Source organism: Aythya fuligula, chromosome 15 (assembly GCF_009819795.1).
Source record: "Aythya fuligula isolate bAytFul2 chromosome 15, bAytFul2.pri, whole genome shotgun sequence".
Classification (NCBI taxonomy): Eukaryota; Metazoa; Chordata; class Aves; order Anseriformes; family Anatidae; genus Aythya; species Aythya fuligula.
Genome location: NC_045573.1, coordinates 17193506 through 17209639, shown reverse-complemented (window position 1 = coordinate 17209639; position 16134 = coordinate 17193506). Strand labels below are relative to the sequence as shown.

General features: G+C 36.4%; 1 protein-coding gene across 1 annotated transcript in view; it reads left to right on the top strand.

Moving 5' to 3' along the window:
* LOC116495373 overlaps positions 1–16134 on the top strand; it is a 91282-nt gene that overhangs the window by 23280 nt on the left and 51868 nt on the right. The window contains 14 exon segments of the mRNA XM_032197794.1: positions 1258–1416; positions 2175–2293; positions 3333–3402; positions 4395–4477; positions 4636–4791; positions 5263–5447; positions 6292–6474; positions 8047–8138; positions 8334–8451; positions 8453–8501; positions 9287–9446; positions 11246–11325; positions 12604–12784; positions 15041–15217. Coding sequence (XP_032053685.1) covers positions 1258–1416; positions 2175–2293; positions 3333–3402; positions 4395–4477; positions 4636–4791; positions 5263–5447; positions 6292–6474; positions 8047–8138; positions 8334–8451; positions 8453–8501; positions 9287–9446; positions 11246–11325; positions 12604–12784; positions 15041–15217 — 1812 coding nt within the window.

Below are 16134 nucleotides of genomic sequence, written 5' to 3'. Positions count from 1 at the left end.
TGGTCTAGTATGAAATCAAACTTCAGGTTCTATAAAAGTAAAGAATCCTATCAGCCCTTTATTACCAATGCACAGGGATTATTTAAAATAGTCCCATATTTTGTATGAAGAAGGGATTTTTTCTCAATAGTTTCAACACATACAATGAAGAATAACTTTAGACTAATCTTTGGCTTTTAAATCTGTCAAAAACATGAAAGGGTTTTTAAGGCAGTTTTCAAGCAGATGAAAGCAGGCTCTGTTTGCTGCCTGGACCCTAGCCAGCTCTGAACTTGAAGCTGTGTATCCATTTTATCTGAATGTTGTGTCCAGACCAGTAAATCCTGCAGGGATTATTAGTTTAGGCTCAGTATTGTGCTCACCTGAAGATATGGACTATAATCTAAATCACAACTGTGTAAATGTATGTGCTTTTTTTTTTTTTTTTTTTTCCCCCAAAGTGTTTTTCGGAAATATTCTGCATTGTACATTGTAGAAAGAGTCTTCGTATTTTGTTTGCTCTATACAAAGAAACTTTCTTGCCAATTTTCTCTTACAAATTCACCTGCAATTCCATTATAAACCTCAGGGTACTTGGTTATCACTTGCCAAAGTTTATGTAGGGAATCTGATAACTAGAATTCCCTATATTTAAAGTTGCTTAATGCTTGGCATTAAAAGGCTTTGTTTACTGCTGCTTGTAGTTTTTATCTGTTAGTTTCAGATTTTCATGTGCTTACTGTCTATCCCAGATTTAATTTTCTTGTTTCTGCACACTGGGTCAGTGATTTGCTAGAACAAAATGAGCATTACTGCCAAAGTGAGAGTGTAAAACCATATTTCAAATAATTCTGTTGCATTTGTTCTTTGAAAAAGGGACAGAAACAGTCCTAAATTATTTGAGCAGCACAGCCTGCCTCTAATTTTTGTATGTATTGTATCTTTTTTTTTTCAGCACTCATTTGGATTTAGCATAGAAGACCCTTTGCAAACAGCAAATACGTATCTTAACATTTCTTGCTTGCTTGCTTAGTTAACTGAGAGGCATAAGGAGTGAAAGGCCAATTACATTCCATACTGGAAAACAGTAAGACAGTATCTAAATAAGCTGACTATGGCAAAGATAGGTGCTGAAAATGAGTGAATGCTCTTGTGATCAGGGGAAATATTTAGGATTAATTGTAGTACAAATAATAAAAAAAAAAAAGACTGTATCAGTCTTAAGAATAGTTTTATTTTTTCTCTGGTTCCCAAATGCTTTTATTTTTCTAATTTAAGTGGGCTCCTTTGTTTGGAGTCATCTCTCTCAGCTCCTGGAGACAGATGATCCACTGAAGAAACACCTTTGAGATTCTATTCCCAATGATATCCTTAGCAGAGATTTTGACTGGGAGACATGGAAATACTCCTCATATTCAGATGTCACATTCCAATCAGGTATGTGGAGTTTTAGAACTTGATGCTTTGGAGCATATGAACTATTGAAATCCCACAGGTCTTTACACCTTTCTTTACACCTTGGTGTGGAGATTTTTAATTTCTAAGACATAATGGAACCCAGTACGCAAATGGAGGCTTGATTCTGCCTTAATATATACCTTATACCTGCCTTAATACCTTAATTGGACTATTACTACTATCAATTGTAATTACAGTAAGCCAGATACCATGCAATTTTGTGCACATGGTTAGTGAGAGAGGAGAATAAGAACCAATGTGGTGTTTTTTATTTATTTCTTTTAAAACAATTTTTATGAACACCAACTTTTGATTCCTTAGTGAGCTTTCTCTGCAGCAACAGAGTATTGGGTTGTGTTTTTTCTTCTGATACGTGTCTTATTCTTTTTATAAAACTCAGATTCCTTCCTGTTTTATTATCTATTCATTATTTGTTTTCAGGGAAAAATCTAGAGAATATTTTTCAGACTAACAATATGATTCATCTATCTCTTCGAACATAGTTGTGTGAGATATGTGTTCTAAGTGCTTTTTTTTTTAAGGTTAGATAACAGGCTTTCAGACATGTCCATTAAAATCTTTGTTATACTAGAGTTAAATAATTTCTCCTGCTGTTCAAATGTCTTACTCACCACCATCTTAAAGGGCAGAGTTGCAATTTCCCAAAGCATGATAAGACTTGAAAAGTATATGAGAATAGCTCATCTCTGACTGACATCTGATATTTTATATTGCAGCTGGTGCAGGTGCAAATATGGAAGCATCAGTGGTCTTTTCTCCTGAATCTTTTGTACCACGATCAGTCATGACAAATTTGACTGTTCACCTTATGGGGCAGGCTATAAATCTACTGGAGGCATGTTCTGGGAATTTTTTTTATCCCTCTACTCAAGGGACACTTGGTGTATTGAAGTACAAAATATTTTCTGTTTTCCCATTACAGTTCCTTTAGCAAGCTATGGTTTTCATTGCTGCAGCAAAGTTGCCTTCAGACTCATGACTCCTTTGCATAACGGACTTAGTTACAATAAACCCGCTCATCTGATAGTACTGTATACCAGTATGTATGCTAATTGAGTTATATTCAGTTGTTGTTGATTCAAATAAAAGATGAAAGCCAGTACTGTTGCTTTCTGAAACACTTGTTTTAGCTCCTGTTTAGGATGGTAAGAATCATCTAGTTGATTTACAATGGAAAATGCATTAGCTTGGATATGCCACTCCATTAATACAAGAGATAAAGAGTTTTATATTTCAAAGTGAAGTAACTGTTCTGGTCCCACTGGCCATACTATGGCTGGGATATTTAAATGGCCTGCCTGCAACCTTGTCATCTTTAACTGTGCCTCTAAGAGAAAGGAATGTTTGGCATGTGGACTCTTCTATTGCAATTAAAAATGTGTACACAAGAGAGAATTTAATTTAACCTTCAGATTTGAAGTGAAACTTGCATATTCCCTGGATTTGTATGTGTTAGTAATACTATTTTAGTCAAACTTGCAAGCAGAATTTTGTTTCAGGAGCAGAAAATTGGTATTTTTTTGTCATAACAACCAAATTACTGTTTGCAAAGTGATAAAATAGGAGTAGCTAACTGTCCTGTCATGGTGTAAATGAACAAGTATCTGAATACAAAATGATTTTTATTTTGTACTGAGTTTCACATAGTCAACAAACTGAAGTGTTTTTGCTAGTAAGATTTAGTACTGAAATGTCCAGTATTGGATGCTAAAAGAGGTAAGACACTTTATAGACCCCAGTGACTTTGTATGGAAAATTCTTGTTTGTACAAAAACCTAAATATTCAATCTTGATATATTTATAGTCATGTTTCTGCCTGTACATCGCTTATGCATCTCATTTTCAGCCTTTGAATGCTGTATGCTTTCCTGTAGGTTGGTGTACGGTTAGAGAATGCTGAAGTTCTCATGCAGAAGATTTTTGGGCAGAAGTTTGATACTTTTGGTGACAATTTTTTTTGCAAACACCAATGAAAGTAACCACAAGTCAGGACACCCTGTGCAAACAACAGGAAAAGTCAAGCAGAGGAAGCTGACTTTTAAGCAATATAGTCCTGCTGATCATCTTGTAACTACGGCTGGCAAGCCAAAGTTGAGAAAAGCTAATCAGAATTGTCCACATCAAAAGTATAGCAAGATGAGTGAGTTAGTGAAGAAGGTAATTGACAGTGTCATGACTTTGAAAAATTCATAACATTACCCAGTTAACCATAGGTCCCCATCTAGCACTGAACATTTGTTTTGCATTAACATGCCTCCCTTGCAAAAAGCATACATACCCTTTTCCATTCATACAACATTTAACAAATGCATAATATACAAAGCACAAAGGGCCATATCTTCATTTTTTCAGATTGTATTATTGTCTCAAAACAATGACTCTCAGCCACAGGAATGTATTGCCTGTGTTTTGGGCTTCATCTTACTATTTGAGTACTGATTGTCTTTTTACTGATGTCCTTTGGGCTATTGACTTCTGTCGCACTTTATACAGTTGCTTGATTCCTGAGTCATGTTGTTTGTGATTTGAATTCCCAGTTTGTGTCAGATGTTACATTGACCCTTTGTGCAATAACTCATGAACAACTAATATTTGGAGAGAGCTATGTTTATTACAGGGAAGATTTGGAAATTTACTTCAATTGTTGACGTATTTTTTGGAAAACTTGGGGGCTGTGATTTCTTTAGTTTGTCTTAGACCATCTGTCCTTTTAGGATTCATCTTCTTAGAGTTTCTTCTTACAGTGCGATCTCATGTTCATGTTGTGTTCCTGTTGTATTAATTTCTATGGAGGGAAAATGATTTTATTTTTTTATTCTCTTAGTTTATTTAGCAATCATGTTGCTCATAATGGTGTATTAACTGAGATTGTATTCCCTGGTATTTTTTCAAAGTTTCAAGTGTTCAAGTACTGCAATACTTATTATTTTGTTCAGTCATCTTAGGACTAGTGCTACCTGCGTTCATAATGGAAGTCAGCTTGTGTGGTATAGAGCCGAGATTTAGCTGGAAAGAGCAGGTATGAATCAAGGGTCTTAAATGGGCTTGAAATATTTATAAAAGGCAGCCAATGTCTGCTTACTACTAGCCTAGCCTGTACTGAAGAATTGTTTATTATAGGCTTGAAAGAAATTTAATATAAACATCCTTCTCTTCCTGATTTATTTATCATGTCAGTTCACTGAGAGAAAGGTGAGAAAGGAGGAGATGAAATGCAAGCTAAGTATGAAAATCTTTGGAAATGAAGTTAGCTTTTTGGATTGTGAAGATTTAAAAAAGCAAATGAAACATTATTCTTTAAATCTGGCTGAACTTGCTGTCAAACTTCTGAAGGTAAAAGGAACCTTTTAAAATTTGAAAGTAAATGCTTTTAGAAACTACTTTCTGATGTATACATGAAAGATACAACATATTACTTATTGTTTCTCTAAATTGAGCTCTAAAAGGCACTAGTATATATTGGGTTTAAACTGTGTATGATTAATTAGGCAAGGATTTGTCCTGCTGTCTAATGGTTCTTACCTCTTGTTTCTGCTGTTCAAAACCATCTGCGTTTAAATAGAAAATTATTTCTTTAAACAGGATAGAACTAGTAGTGAACCCATGCCCTGACCAGATGCTGGCCTTGGGCTGCTTTCTACCTAGTTTCCAGTATCAGTTCAGTTTAAAACAATTTCACAGCAGAGAAATGCATTGGGTAGTTATGTCTGGAAAAAAATGTGCATCTTGGCTTTATTATGCAAAATAGAATTCTGGGATTTTGCATGCATGTATGGTTTTTGTTTGTTTGTCTTTCCACTACAGGGACAAGAGATCCAGCTTAATAAAAGGCTTAGTTTAGCCACGGAAGAATTGCAGTTTCCAGTAATTTCAGGCTTTCCTGTTCAACTGGCAATCAATGCCTGAGCTGCAATCAATGTTAAAATGAAAGGCAAAGCAGATTTCAAAGAACGGTCAAATTTCTTTGTAAATGGCTATATCAAGCCAAGGTAATAGCTGCTGCAGATGCATGTTACTTCCACATATTACTGGTTTTAAGTACTAGTTCCTGACCTGAAAGTTCTGTATGAATGTCATTGTAATCAATTAGGAAATCCCTGAAGATCTTGAACAGTCAATCTTACATTGCTGGGTGGTTTCTATGCAATAAGGGCAGTTGTGATTTTCTATCCTGACAATCTGATTTTGAACTTTATTGCTGTGCTTTTCCAGATCTGTTTCAAGCTGACCATTCTTCCTACCTCTAAATCAAATTCCTAAATGTTTGCATGCAGATGACCTGTATGCTTTACCTGCTACAGGGATAGCACCTTGAATTTTTCTCAGGACCAGATATACAGTTACAGCTTATGGATCAAGAACCAATTGGATGATTTAACCCTACATTTCCTTATCTGACTATTGTAGTTTTTTGTGCATACTGAATATGTTTACTAAATTTCACTATGGGCAGCATAATATATAGAAATATAGATAGGTAAATATAAAATATAGATATATACAAAAGATAAACTTACACCAAACCACTTAGTCCAAATCACTCCTCTTACTTGATATTTCATGCTGAAGTCTGGGTTCAAATCCTTTAGGACACATCTCTTACAACACTTAATTTTACTGTTCTTCTTAGAAAGTGTGTGTCTGTGTACACACAATATCTTAAGTTATTTCCTGAAACAAAATACTCATTATTATTTTAATGCTAGAATATACAGTCTATACCACCAAACACTATGTATTTACTGAAGAGGATAAGAAGACTATGGTTTTGATTAAGTGCTTTAAAAATAAAGTGCTCTTCACAGAAGAATGTATACCTGAATTTTTCAACAGTGCCTTTATCCAGATTTCTGTTCAAATGGGAACTGTGGGGACTGTTGGACAAGCTGGCCTAAGCTGGTTAACAGGAATAAGGACATCTACTAGTCTTGATGGGGGAATCCAGGTTAAAAAGGGGCAAGAGCTCAAAATTGTTTTGAACACCCCAGAAGAATCTATGGAGATAATTAATTTCAGGTAAGCAAGGTCATCTTTCTAAAGTAGTAACCATGGTAACTTTCTTGAATCAGAGCTTTACTGGCAGGCTTATTAAGAGAGCAGAAATATATTCTGTCAGCAAACTGTTTTGGTCTGACTGTTAGTCCAAATCCACTATTCAGAAGAAAAGGAAGGGGAAATAATTATGTGTTTTACATTGTTCTAACAAAAAAAATACATCCTTCCACTGAAGTAAAATGTTCAAATCAAAATCTTGTGATAAAAGGATGTAAATTATTTTTTTCCATACTGCTCAGTTTTTTCCTACTGAACATCAGTGCTGTTTTTGGAACCTTAGTCTTAAAGTAGTCTAGTTCAAGGCACTGAAGTGGTGGAGAGAAACCTTAGCAATACTTCTTCTACAGATGGTATTTACCAAACATATATATATATATAATATATAAAATAATATTTAGCATATATTTAGGTATAAAATATTTAAATATTTAGGTATAAAATAATATTTAGCAAAACACTGGAGTAATTTGAAATATTGTACTAATAAGATGTGCTCATGCACTTCTGATGAGTTTTTACTTAGGTTCTTTAATGTTAAGTAAAGGTTACATTGTCAAATACATACTACCACAACTGACAGATGTTAAGCAAATTAATGATTTGTGCTAATGCAAGCCGTGCTTTTAGGCTCTTGGTTTGTCTTTGGACTTATAGCTTTGTTAGAAGTTCAGCTAGAAGGCACTGAGGTCATCAGTGTGATGACGTTGAAAACCACATGTAAACTGCATGGTTCTTAGGCATGACTATGGAATCATGAAGTATTTTCAGTATGTGGATTGTTATTCCTTTGTGCTTATTTTAATTTTGGACATTGCAGTACTACAGGATATGCAGTTCAGGAAAGACTGTGGAGTTTAAATGTAAAGCATTGATTTCTTTAGGACTGCTGGAAACTTACTGATATAATTCTGTTTCTGTCAGCTAGGATGAATGACAGTCCAAAAGAGTAAAAGTCAAAGTAACTACAAACCTGTTTTGTCCATTATTTGAACAAAAGCCTGTCTGTAGAGCCTACTGGATATTTCACTAACCCTCTTGCTCCCAACAAGGACAGATGCCGTGGTTCTTGTACTAGCAGTTTAGTGAAGTTCTGAAAGAACTTCAAGACTGGAATATATAGTGAAGTTCTGAAAGAACTTCAAGACTGGAACAAAATCCCATGTCCATACGTACCCTAAGGGGAAAAAAATAATAATAATTAAAAAATAAATAAATAAATAACCTAGAAGCCAGAAGGTAAATGGCTTTGCAATAAGCTGACCATACCAAATTGCTCAGAACAGAGAGCTCTAATTGTGACTGTAAAAAGACAAAGGATCCTACAGAAGGATCTCATGATAGTAAGAAATTAAACATGGAAATTGTGGATAAAAATCAGTGCTAATTAGTGGAAATGTAGACTGAGCTTAGTAGAATTTGATTTTTCTTGTGTTTCTCACGTGGTACAAGATAAAATGTAAGAATTCTGTTTATGTATTGTTGTAGCTTTAGCATAATTGGTTTTAAGTGACTGTTTGAAATTCTTGGTTGTAGCTCTAAACTCTTCTTCACAATGGTGGATAAGACTGAACGTTTTGATATTTTCCAAGACCACACGGAAAGCAGATCTTGTACTGGGAAGGAAGGTAGGTCTAGCTATCAAGTTTGTCTGAGAAATCTTGATCATTCTGAAATAACCACAACAGATGTTTTATTCACTAGAATTTCTTCTTTACCATATTACTTCTAGGGGGTTCTTCAGTGCTCAATGTGCAATATTTATTTGTATGTTTTCTTTGCTTGGTGTTCTAGCTGAGTGTTCAGCTGTTTTTTTCCACTAGTGTCTGAGTTTATTGGTTGGCGGCTGTGTTCTGAAATGTCATATCCTGACCCAGCTAGTGCTTTGCTTTATCCTCTTGCTGGACCTTCAAGAGTGGCTTTCACATTAACTAAACAAGAGAGGCCTACAGAAGTACCTTGTGGAAGCTGCATATAACTATGTTCCTCAGGTACCATTACGCTGTGCTTTCCTTGGCTTTTGTAAATTGATTAGTTTACTTACAGTGATGAATGAATGGTATATGAATGGCACTTTATATTCAAATTGACTAATTTTCAAAGTCTGTGGTGTTATTACTTTAATTCCCATTATATTGGAAAAAGATGTAGAAAACAACTAATGCTGACAGTGGGTGAATATTATTTTCATATATAAAACAGTGCACAGGATTTGTTTTGTTTTATTAGATGAGAGTTACAGGACTAAAGCATCTGGCATCATTTTGATGACTTTTTTTCTGTTTGTGACAAAAGACAAAATAACAACAACAAACCCTCCCAAATCATTAACCACCTTATTTAGAAGGAAAACTTTGGCTCCAGTGGATCAATTCTAGAAGGCTGCCAGTTATTTTAATGTGTTCATCTGGGCAAGCCCATGGAAGGAGTCATTTTCACTGTCTGCAGGGGACAGCAAAAATGTATGGCTTTTTCTAAAATAGTGTTACATAGTTGTGGGCTTAGGTGCTACAACTGACCTATTATCATTAAATGAACTATGAGGGGACCAGAAGCCTTTTGACTAGTATGTGCCACTGGGCCACAGTGGGACAATGTACCCATAAGTCATCTGCCACAGGGGCAACATCTGTGGTATGGTTGCTGAAAAACTTGAAAAGCAGATAGCAGAAATAGCTGTAAAGGTTGATAGGATCATATGATGTAACTCATTCTGACAGACTGTTTTGTAAATGCTTTGCCACTTGCAAACGTGGTTATCCTTTCTTTCTTTCAGAAGGATTCAAGGATCCCAAGCGAAGCTGCCCTTCACTTCTTCATTGGGACTCCAAAGTCAGAATTGAAAAGGGATGTTGGTGTTGACCTAAACTTTAATGTCCCACAGAAGAAATTTAGAATCCAATTCATACAACCAAAGAAAAAAATTGAGATTGATGGTAGGTTTTTTCACCTATGAATCAGATCATCTATTAATGTCAACTAGGAGAGCTTCGTTAGAATTAATAGAGAAATGCCAATATATTTCAGTCAATAATCTAACGCTAAAATTAAATTATTGTGTGATAGTCTTTCAGTTTACTGCTTTAGATAACACTAATTCCTAGTGATTTTTGTATTTCAGACTTTCTATTTTTGAGACTCAGCTTTTCAGTACAGGGTTCACAAACTCACATTGAAGAAGAAAGCCATTATATGAAATTAAGGCTGAGGAACAAAATTGATAGTTCTATAATCTTCTATATATGCTGAACTGGCCTTACCTATTCCTGAATTTTAGTTTGCAGTATTCTGTTAGTTACGATACGAAATTACTTGTTGCCAAATGAACTAAGTACTGATTATAATATTGCTGTGCATTATAATTAAAAGTAACATTTAAATCATAGTGTAACATAAAAAAAATAAAATCAATAAGTGTGTGGATGAAATATGAAGTGATAATTATATGGCAATAATATAGGCAATATATTTCATCTTTGACGTGCTGGTCAAGACATCTAGATTTATACAAAAATGTGCTGTCTGCCAAAGTCAGATTTTTTTTTAATTTTCTTATGTATTTTACCAAATCACATGTTTAGAATTTGTTTGCCCCTCCGGATTTGATTTTATTTTATATGTGTAATCTCAGTTATTTTCAAATGGTTTGCACAGAAGATTAACCTACACTCTGCAAAGCTTTGGGTGTGTGGTGGTTTTACCATGCTGGGCAGCTAAACCCCACAACTGCTCTCTCACTCCCCCTCCTTTAGATGAGGAGGGGGAGAAGTAAAGCAAAGAACAACTCATGGGTTGAGATAAGGATAATTTAATTAAAGGAAAATAATTATAATAATTAAATAAAGACTACCATGAACTAAACAATTTAACTAAGGGGAAATAAAAAGGGAAAGGGGAAAAGGAAGGGGAAAAGGAAAAATAAAAAGAAGGGAGGAAAACAAACAAACAAAATAAATGAAGGCTATATGGAAGTGCAGAGGAAAAAAATTACTCTCTACTTCCCACAAATGAGCGATGATTGACCATGTTGAAGCAAGGCCTCAACGCACGCAGCCGGCGTTCGAGAGGAGGACCAACGTTTTCCCAACGAGAGCCCACCCCTCCCCTCTTCTTCCTGTTTCCACCTTTTATTGCTGAGTGTGACATCACATGGTATGGAATATCCCTTTGATTGGTTTAGGTCAGCTGCCCTAGTGATGTTTCTCTCCTCACTTTTTTCCCACCCCCTAGGAGGGTTAGAGAAAGGCCCAATGCTGTGCCACTGCTGCTCAGCAGTAGACACAACACTGGTGTGATAACACTGCTGTTCCAGCTACAAGTACAGAGTATGGCACTGTATGGGCTGCTGCCGGGAAAGTTAACATTCCAGCCAGACCCAGTACAGGGTGGGAATATCTCCACAGCACAACACAGTTTATTAGTTTTAGGACAGGCCTAAAGGAAGTGTGTAAACCACTTCCAGAACTAAACTGGTTTATTGGAGACAGCTTGGTTGCCTCTTCTCAATGAGAATTCTCAGAATGTCATTTTAAAAGGAGGTATGTATTCTGAGAATGTTTCGATGCCTTTGCAAACTCTGTTCCTAACATTTTTCCCTTGCTCTGATATTTATTACATTTTTACAATGTAAATATGTTGCTCACAGAAACAGCAACCAACATTTTTGAATATGTTTTTATGAAGCATTGCTATATGGTGCATGTCCAGTAAAAGTGAAGTTTTATTTCTCTCTAAGGGAAAACTGATTCTTCTAAGAATTCACAAATTGGACAAGTGGTGTTGATAATAGATGACCAAGATGTATATTACATTAAGGCATGTTTTCAGATCATGAGCTCTGGTACTAGGATGAATACTCAAATAAAAGCATGGAAAAGAGAGGAAATTAAATACATGTGTTGAAAAGTAGTTTTGTGAGCAATCCATCAGAGAAATTAACAATACACTTTATTACATATTTTTGAGATAGACTCTGCTAAATTGCCTAAATTGCTTTTTTTTTTTTTTTTTTAAGTTTGGCTTCTGCAAGTAACCTAAAATAATTTTGCTGCATTCAGATGTACTCAAAACCTTTGGGTTGCTTCCAATGTTAAGTCAGTAGAGAAGATCACATTGACTTGTGTGGACTTTGGCCCATTACGTGCATATGCAGTCATACAGTTTTTCAGACCTGTATTCTGTCCGTGCATAGAGGCTTTGAGTAAACCTGGGCTAATTTCTTCATGTATGTGGAGTCTATATATAGAAGAATATATAGAAGAATCTGTAAGATATTGTTCTTTATATCATATAATTTTTTTTTTTTTTTTTAAGCATTGGGAAATAAGCAAGAGCATGCCAGTGTTCAAACTCACAAATGAAAAAGCAAGCAAAAATGCATGTGGGAGTTAATAACTGAAATTCTACTAGCATTTTTTGTTTCTATTCCAGGACTTGAACAATTTTTTTAATTATGCAATTGACAGCCACAGCAGCATGCCATGCATGTCTTATGTGGGCCTCCAAAGTCAGTTAATTTCAGACACTGTGTTTTCCTATGGTGAGCACATTACTTAGATTTATTTTTTTTTTCTAGAATAATGTTGATGTTTCTCCTGGTCTTCAGCAGAATAACAAATCCAAACACTAATTAATATTGCAGATTTTTGTATTTGCATCAAATCCAACCTAAACCCTACCGTGAGGCCGCCAATATTTTCAATAATACCATATTATTTTTTGGCCCAGTGTTAGAACATTCTTTGTGATTTCAGTCACTACTGAAACCAGCAGGAGGTGAAGGAAATCAGCATCTCACACCTCGTATAATGGAAATGTCCATCTTTTATAATGGAAAAATAAATAAAAATAAATCCATCCTCCTTCACCATTGCTTGCTAATGACAAATTTTTATGCTGTTTTTGTTTGTTTGTTTGTTTTGTTTATTTGGTGGGGTTTTTCCCCTGGGATGTTTGTTTTTCCCCTGGGGTGTATAAGAAAAATTCTTTTCTTTTTCTCTCATATCATTTCTCAAATGCCCAAGTCTTCTCAAATCTCAATCAGTTTCTAGTGTTGAGTGCCTGGGGATCTTGTTTTTCGTTTGTTTGTTTTAGGGTATGACAGATTCACAAATACTGAATGGAGAGCAGAGATATATGACCCAAGTGGAGTTAAAGCTGGTAAAGCAAAGCAGTCCTGTCATTCTGTCAGGAAACATCACTAAACAACTTGGCAAGAAGATAGCTTTTTCAGTGTCCCTGAATAATTTGTTGAAGGATGCTGCATTTCTATCAGGTCAGAGGACAATAAGTGTTTGCCATATAAATATAAATTCTGGTGCCCTTATATATTAAAATTGCCTGGGCTTGGACATGCATTTCTAAAGTCCCTTTCAAATCAGTAAGACTGCCTTTTAAAATGATTTGCCATTATAAATTAATGCTAGTATGTATTTCAGAATAATAGGAATTGTAGAATAAATTGTAAAATAAATATCTGTTTATAATTACTGTTGAAGAGGGAGGAGAAAACAAGTTGTAAGGAAGCACTTAAAACATCAAAAACAAAACATCAAAAATGGTTCTCACGATATTTTCTATTGTTTACTTGTGTTAGTACAAAGCAGTGCAGAGATGCTGTAGTGGGTTTACGTGGCAAGGTTTTGGTAGCAGGGAGCCATAGGGGTGGTTTCTGTGAGAAAGATCTAGAAGCTGCCCCATGTTTGGGAAGGGCCCCATTGTTTTCCAGATCCGAGCCAATAAGCGATGTTGTTTTGCGCCTCTGTGAGAGCATATTTAAGACAGGGAAAAAACGCTGCGCCACACAGCAGCCGGGAGAGTCAAGGGAGTGAGAGAACAGCCTTGCACCAAGGTCAGTGTAGAAGGAGGGGGAGAGGTGCTCCAGGCGCCGGAGCAGAAGTCCCCTGCGGCCTGTGGTGAGGACCATGGTGAAGCAGGATGTCCCCCTGCAGCCCATGGAGTACCACGGTGGAGCAGGGTTCCACGCTGCAGCCCGTGGAGGAGACCACGGTGGAGCAGGTGGCCCTGCACCGACGGAGGCTGCCGCCTGTGGAAGACCCCTGCCGGAGCAGATTCCGGGCCGGACCTGTAGCCCGTGGAGAGGAGCGCACGCAGGAGCAGGTGATCTGGCAGGAGCTGCTGCCCGTAGGGGAGCCAGGTTGCAGCAGTTTTCTCCTGAGGGATGGACCCCGTGGTACGGACCCATATCTGGAGCAGTTCTGGAAGAGCTGCTGCCTGTGGGAAGCCCACGCCGGATCAGTTCATCAAGGACTGCATCCCGTGGGTGGGACCCCACAGCACAGGGGACAAGAGTGACCGAGAAGGAGCGGCAGAGAAGAAGTGCTGTAGACTGACCATAACCCCCATTCCCCGTTCCCCTGCGCCGCTCGGGGGGAGGAGGTGGAAGAGGGTGGATGGGGGAGGAAGGTGCTTTTGGTTTTTTTTTCCTTTGTTTTCTCACTTCTCTCGCTTGTTAGTTGTAGGCAATAAATCTTACTATCTCCTTATGCCGAGTCTGTTTTGCCTGTTACAATAATTATTGCGTGATTTTCTCGTCCTTATCTCAATCCTTGAGCCCTTTTCACATATTTTCTCCCCATTCCTCTTTGAGGAGGGGGAGTGAGAGAGCGGCTGTGGTGGAGCTCGGCTGCCCACTCGAGCGGAACCACGACAGATGCAAATATGTAGCTCAGCTCCTGATACTCTCTATTTAAAAAATCTTAAATCTAAAAATCGTAAAGTTATTTTTTTCTCAAACATACAGTGAGAGGAAAATGTAAGAGAAAATACCAGAAAGAGGACTTAACTATTTATATGACGTCAATTCATTAAAATGTAACTAAATACAGTGAAATAAACCAGTATTGTAGGACTAAAGCTCTCATTTTATCTTTAATATTTCTTACTGTAGTCTCCGTGTGGCAAAGACATTGCAAAGTTTTACCCAATATTTTCAAATAAAACTATCTTTTAAGGAATGGATTTAGGAAGATCACACTTTGGTGAAATATTCACCTTAACTTTTACATGGAGTGCCAGTGACTGCATCTAGAAATGGTGCTGATCTGATTTAAATTCTTATCCCCTGAGAACTAGCTGCACCATCTCTTCTATTGCAAAGCCACAACCTTGTTCTGAGTTAATGTAGAAGTAAATCTTCATGTTAGCTGTTAGTCAATTAAAAGATCAATCTCTTAGAATTGGTTCCCATTTAGAAATGACTTTGGCTGGATTCACTTCACGAAACTTTAATATAGTCTGAATATAGTCTCAAATATATAAAATATATATTTATATATATATTTATATATAATATATAAAATGAGAAATATAGTATGTATAGGCTGTATATATGTTCAGGGAGAGTCTGAATATCCAGCTCTCTTTTTGTTTACTACACAGGGAGTATGTGGGATTCCTCAGTTAGACTGGGTGAAACAGGACGCATTTGTGTTTTTCCCAATGTGGTATTCCTTTTTCTAGCTAAAGTAACTACATATTCCACCAGTGTATCATTGCTCCTCTCTTGTAGCATTTCTGGAGAAAAAGTTTGATGATAAGCTGAGGCAGTGCTCAATGGAAGGGAAGACATACCTTCCAGGTGTTCTTGGAGTTCACGTCATTGGTCTTCTCCAGCAACGTGAGGGCTTGTGGTCTCATGATCTGAGGATAAAATATGGACTTCTAGGTACAGTGAAAAAGAAAGAAAGTAAAAACATTCTATTTTTTAACATTTTTCTGCAATTAAATTGCATTCAAAATTCATGTAAAATGTGTTTTTCAAAAGTATGTCCAACATTGATTTAAATTTCACTTTTTAAACAGGAGTTGTTCATAATTTAATTGACATTCCCAGGTGCTTATGCAAAGTGAATGAGCGCATATATTCATTTAAAAGCATGAGGGTTTGTTTCCAGGAAACAACTGTTTTTTCTTGGCCACAAGGTATAAACTGTTTTAATTTTATTGGACAAACCAGGTAAACATTAATACAATTATATCAAGATATTGAACAGTTGTAGTAGCTGGTCATGATATGCAATGTAGGGTGACTATATAAGTAAAGTATGTTGCACGTTCAGAGAAGATATGTAACAGTATGAGTAGTAAAGTTTTCCTAAACCTACACAGGTATGACCCCATAGTTTTGCTAATAATGGCACGCTGATTAAAATATTTTATACATGCAAACAGAAACATATGTGAACATTTATAACCGTATTAGGTGATGTCTAGCTATACCTGTATAATTATGCTTTTATGTACTTAGAGCTTAAGTCATATTTTGATATATGCCCAGTCTGGCAACTATTCAACCTGAAGCAGTCAGCAAGCGTTTTCTTGTAAAGTACTAGATTTTTGAAAAATAAATTAGTCCTCATAGTCAGTAGTTGAAACTTCAAATTCATTATTTTAAGCTCTTCTCAGGGGTCACAAAATCTAGAAGTTAATTTCTGTTTTTCGTTTGTGTCGTGGTTTAACCCGGCTGGCAGCTAAATACCACGCAGCCGTTCGCTCACCCTCCCCCCTCCCTCTCTGGGACGGGGGAGAGAAATGGAAAGTGAAGCCCGTGAGTTGAGATAAAGACAGTTTAATAAGACAGGAAAATAATAATAACAAAATAAT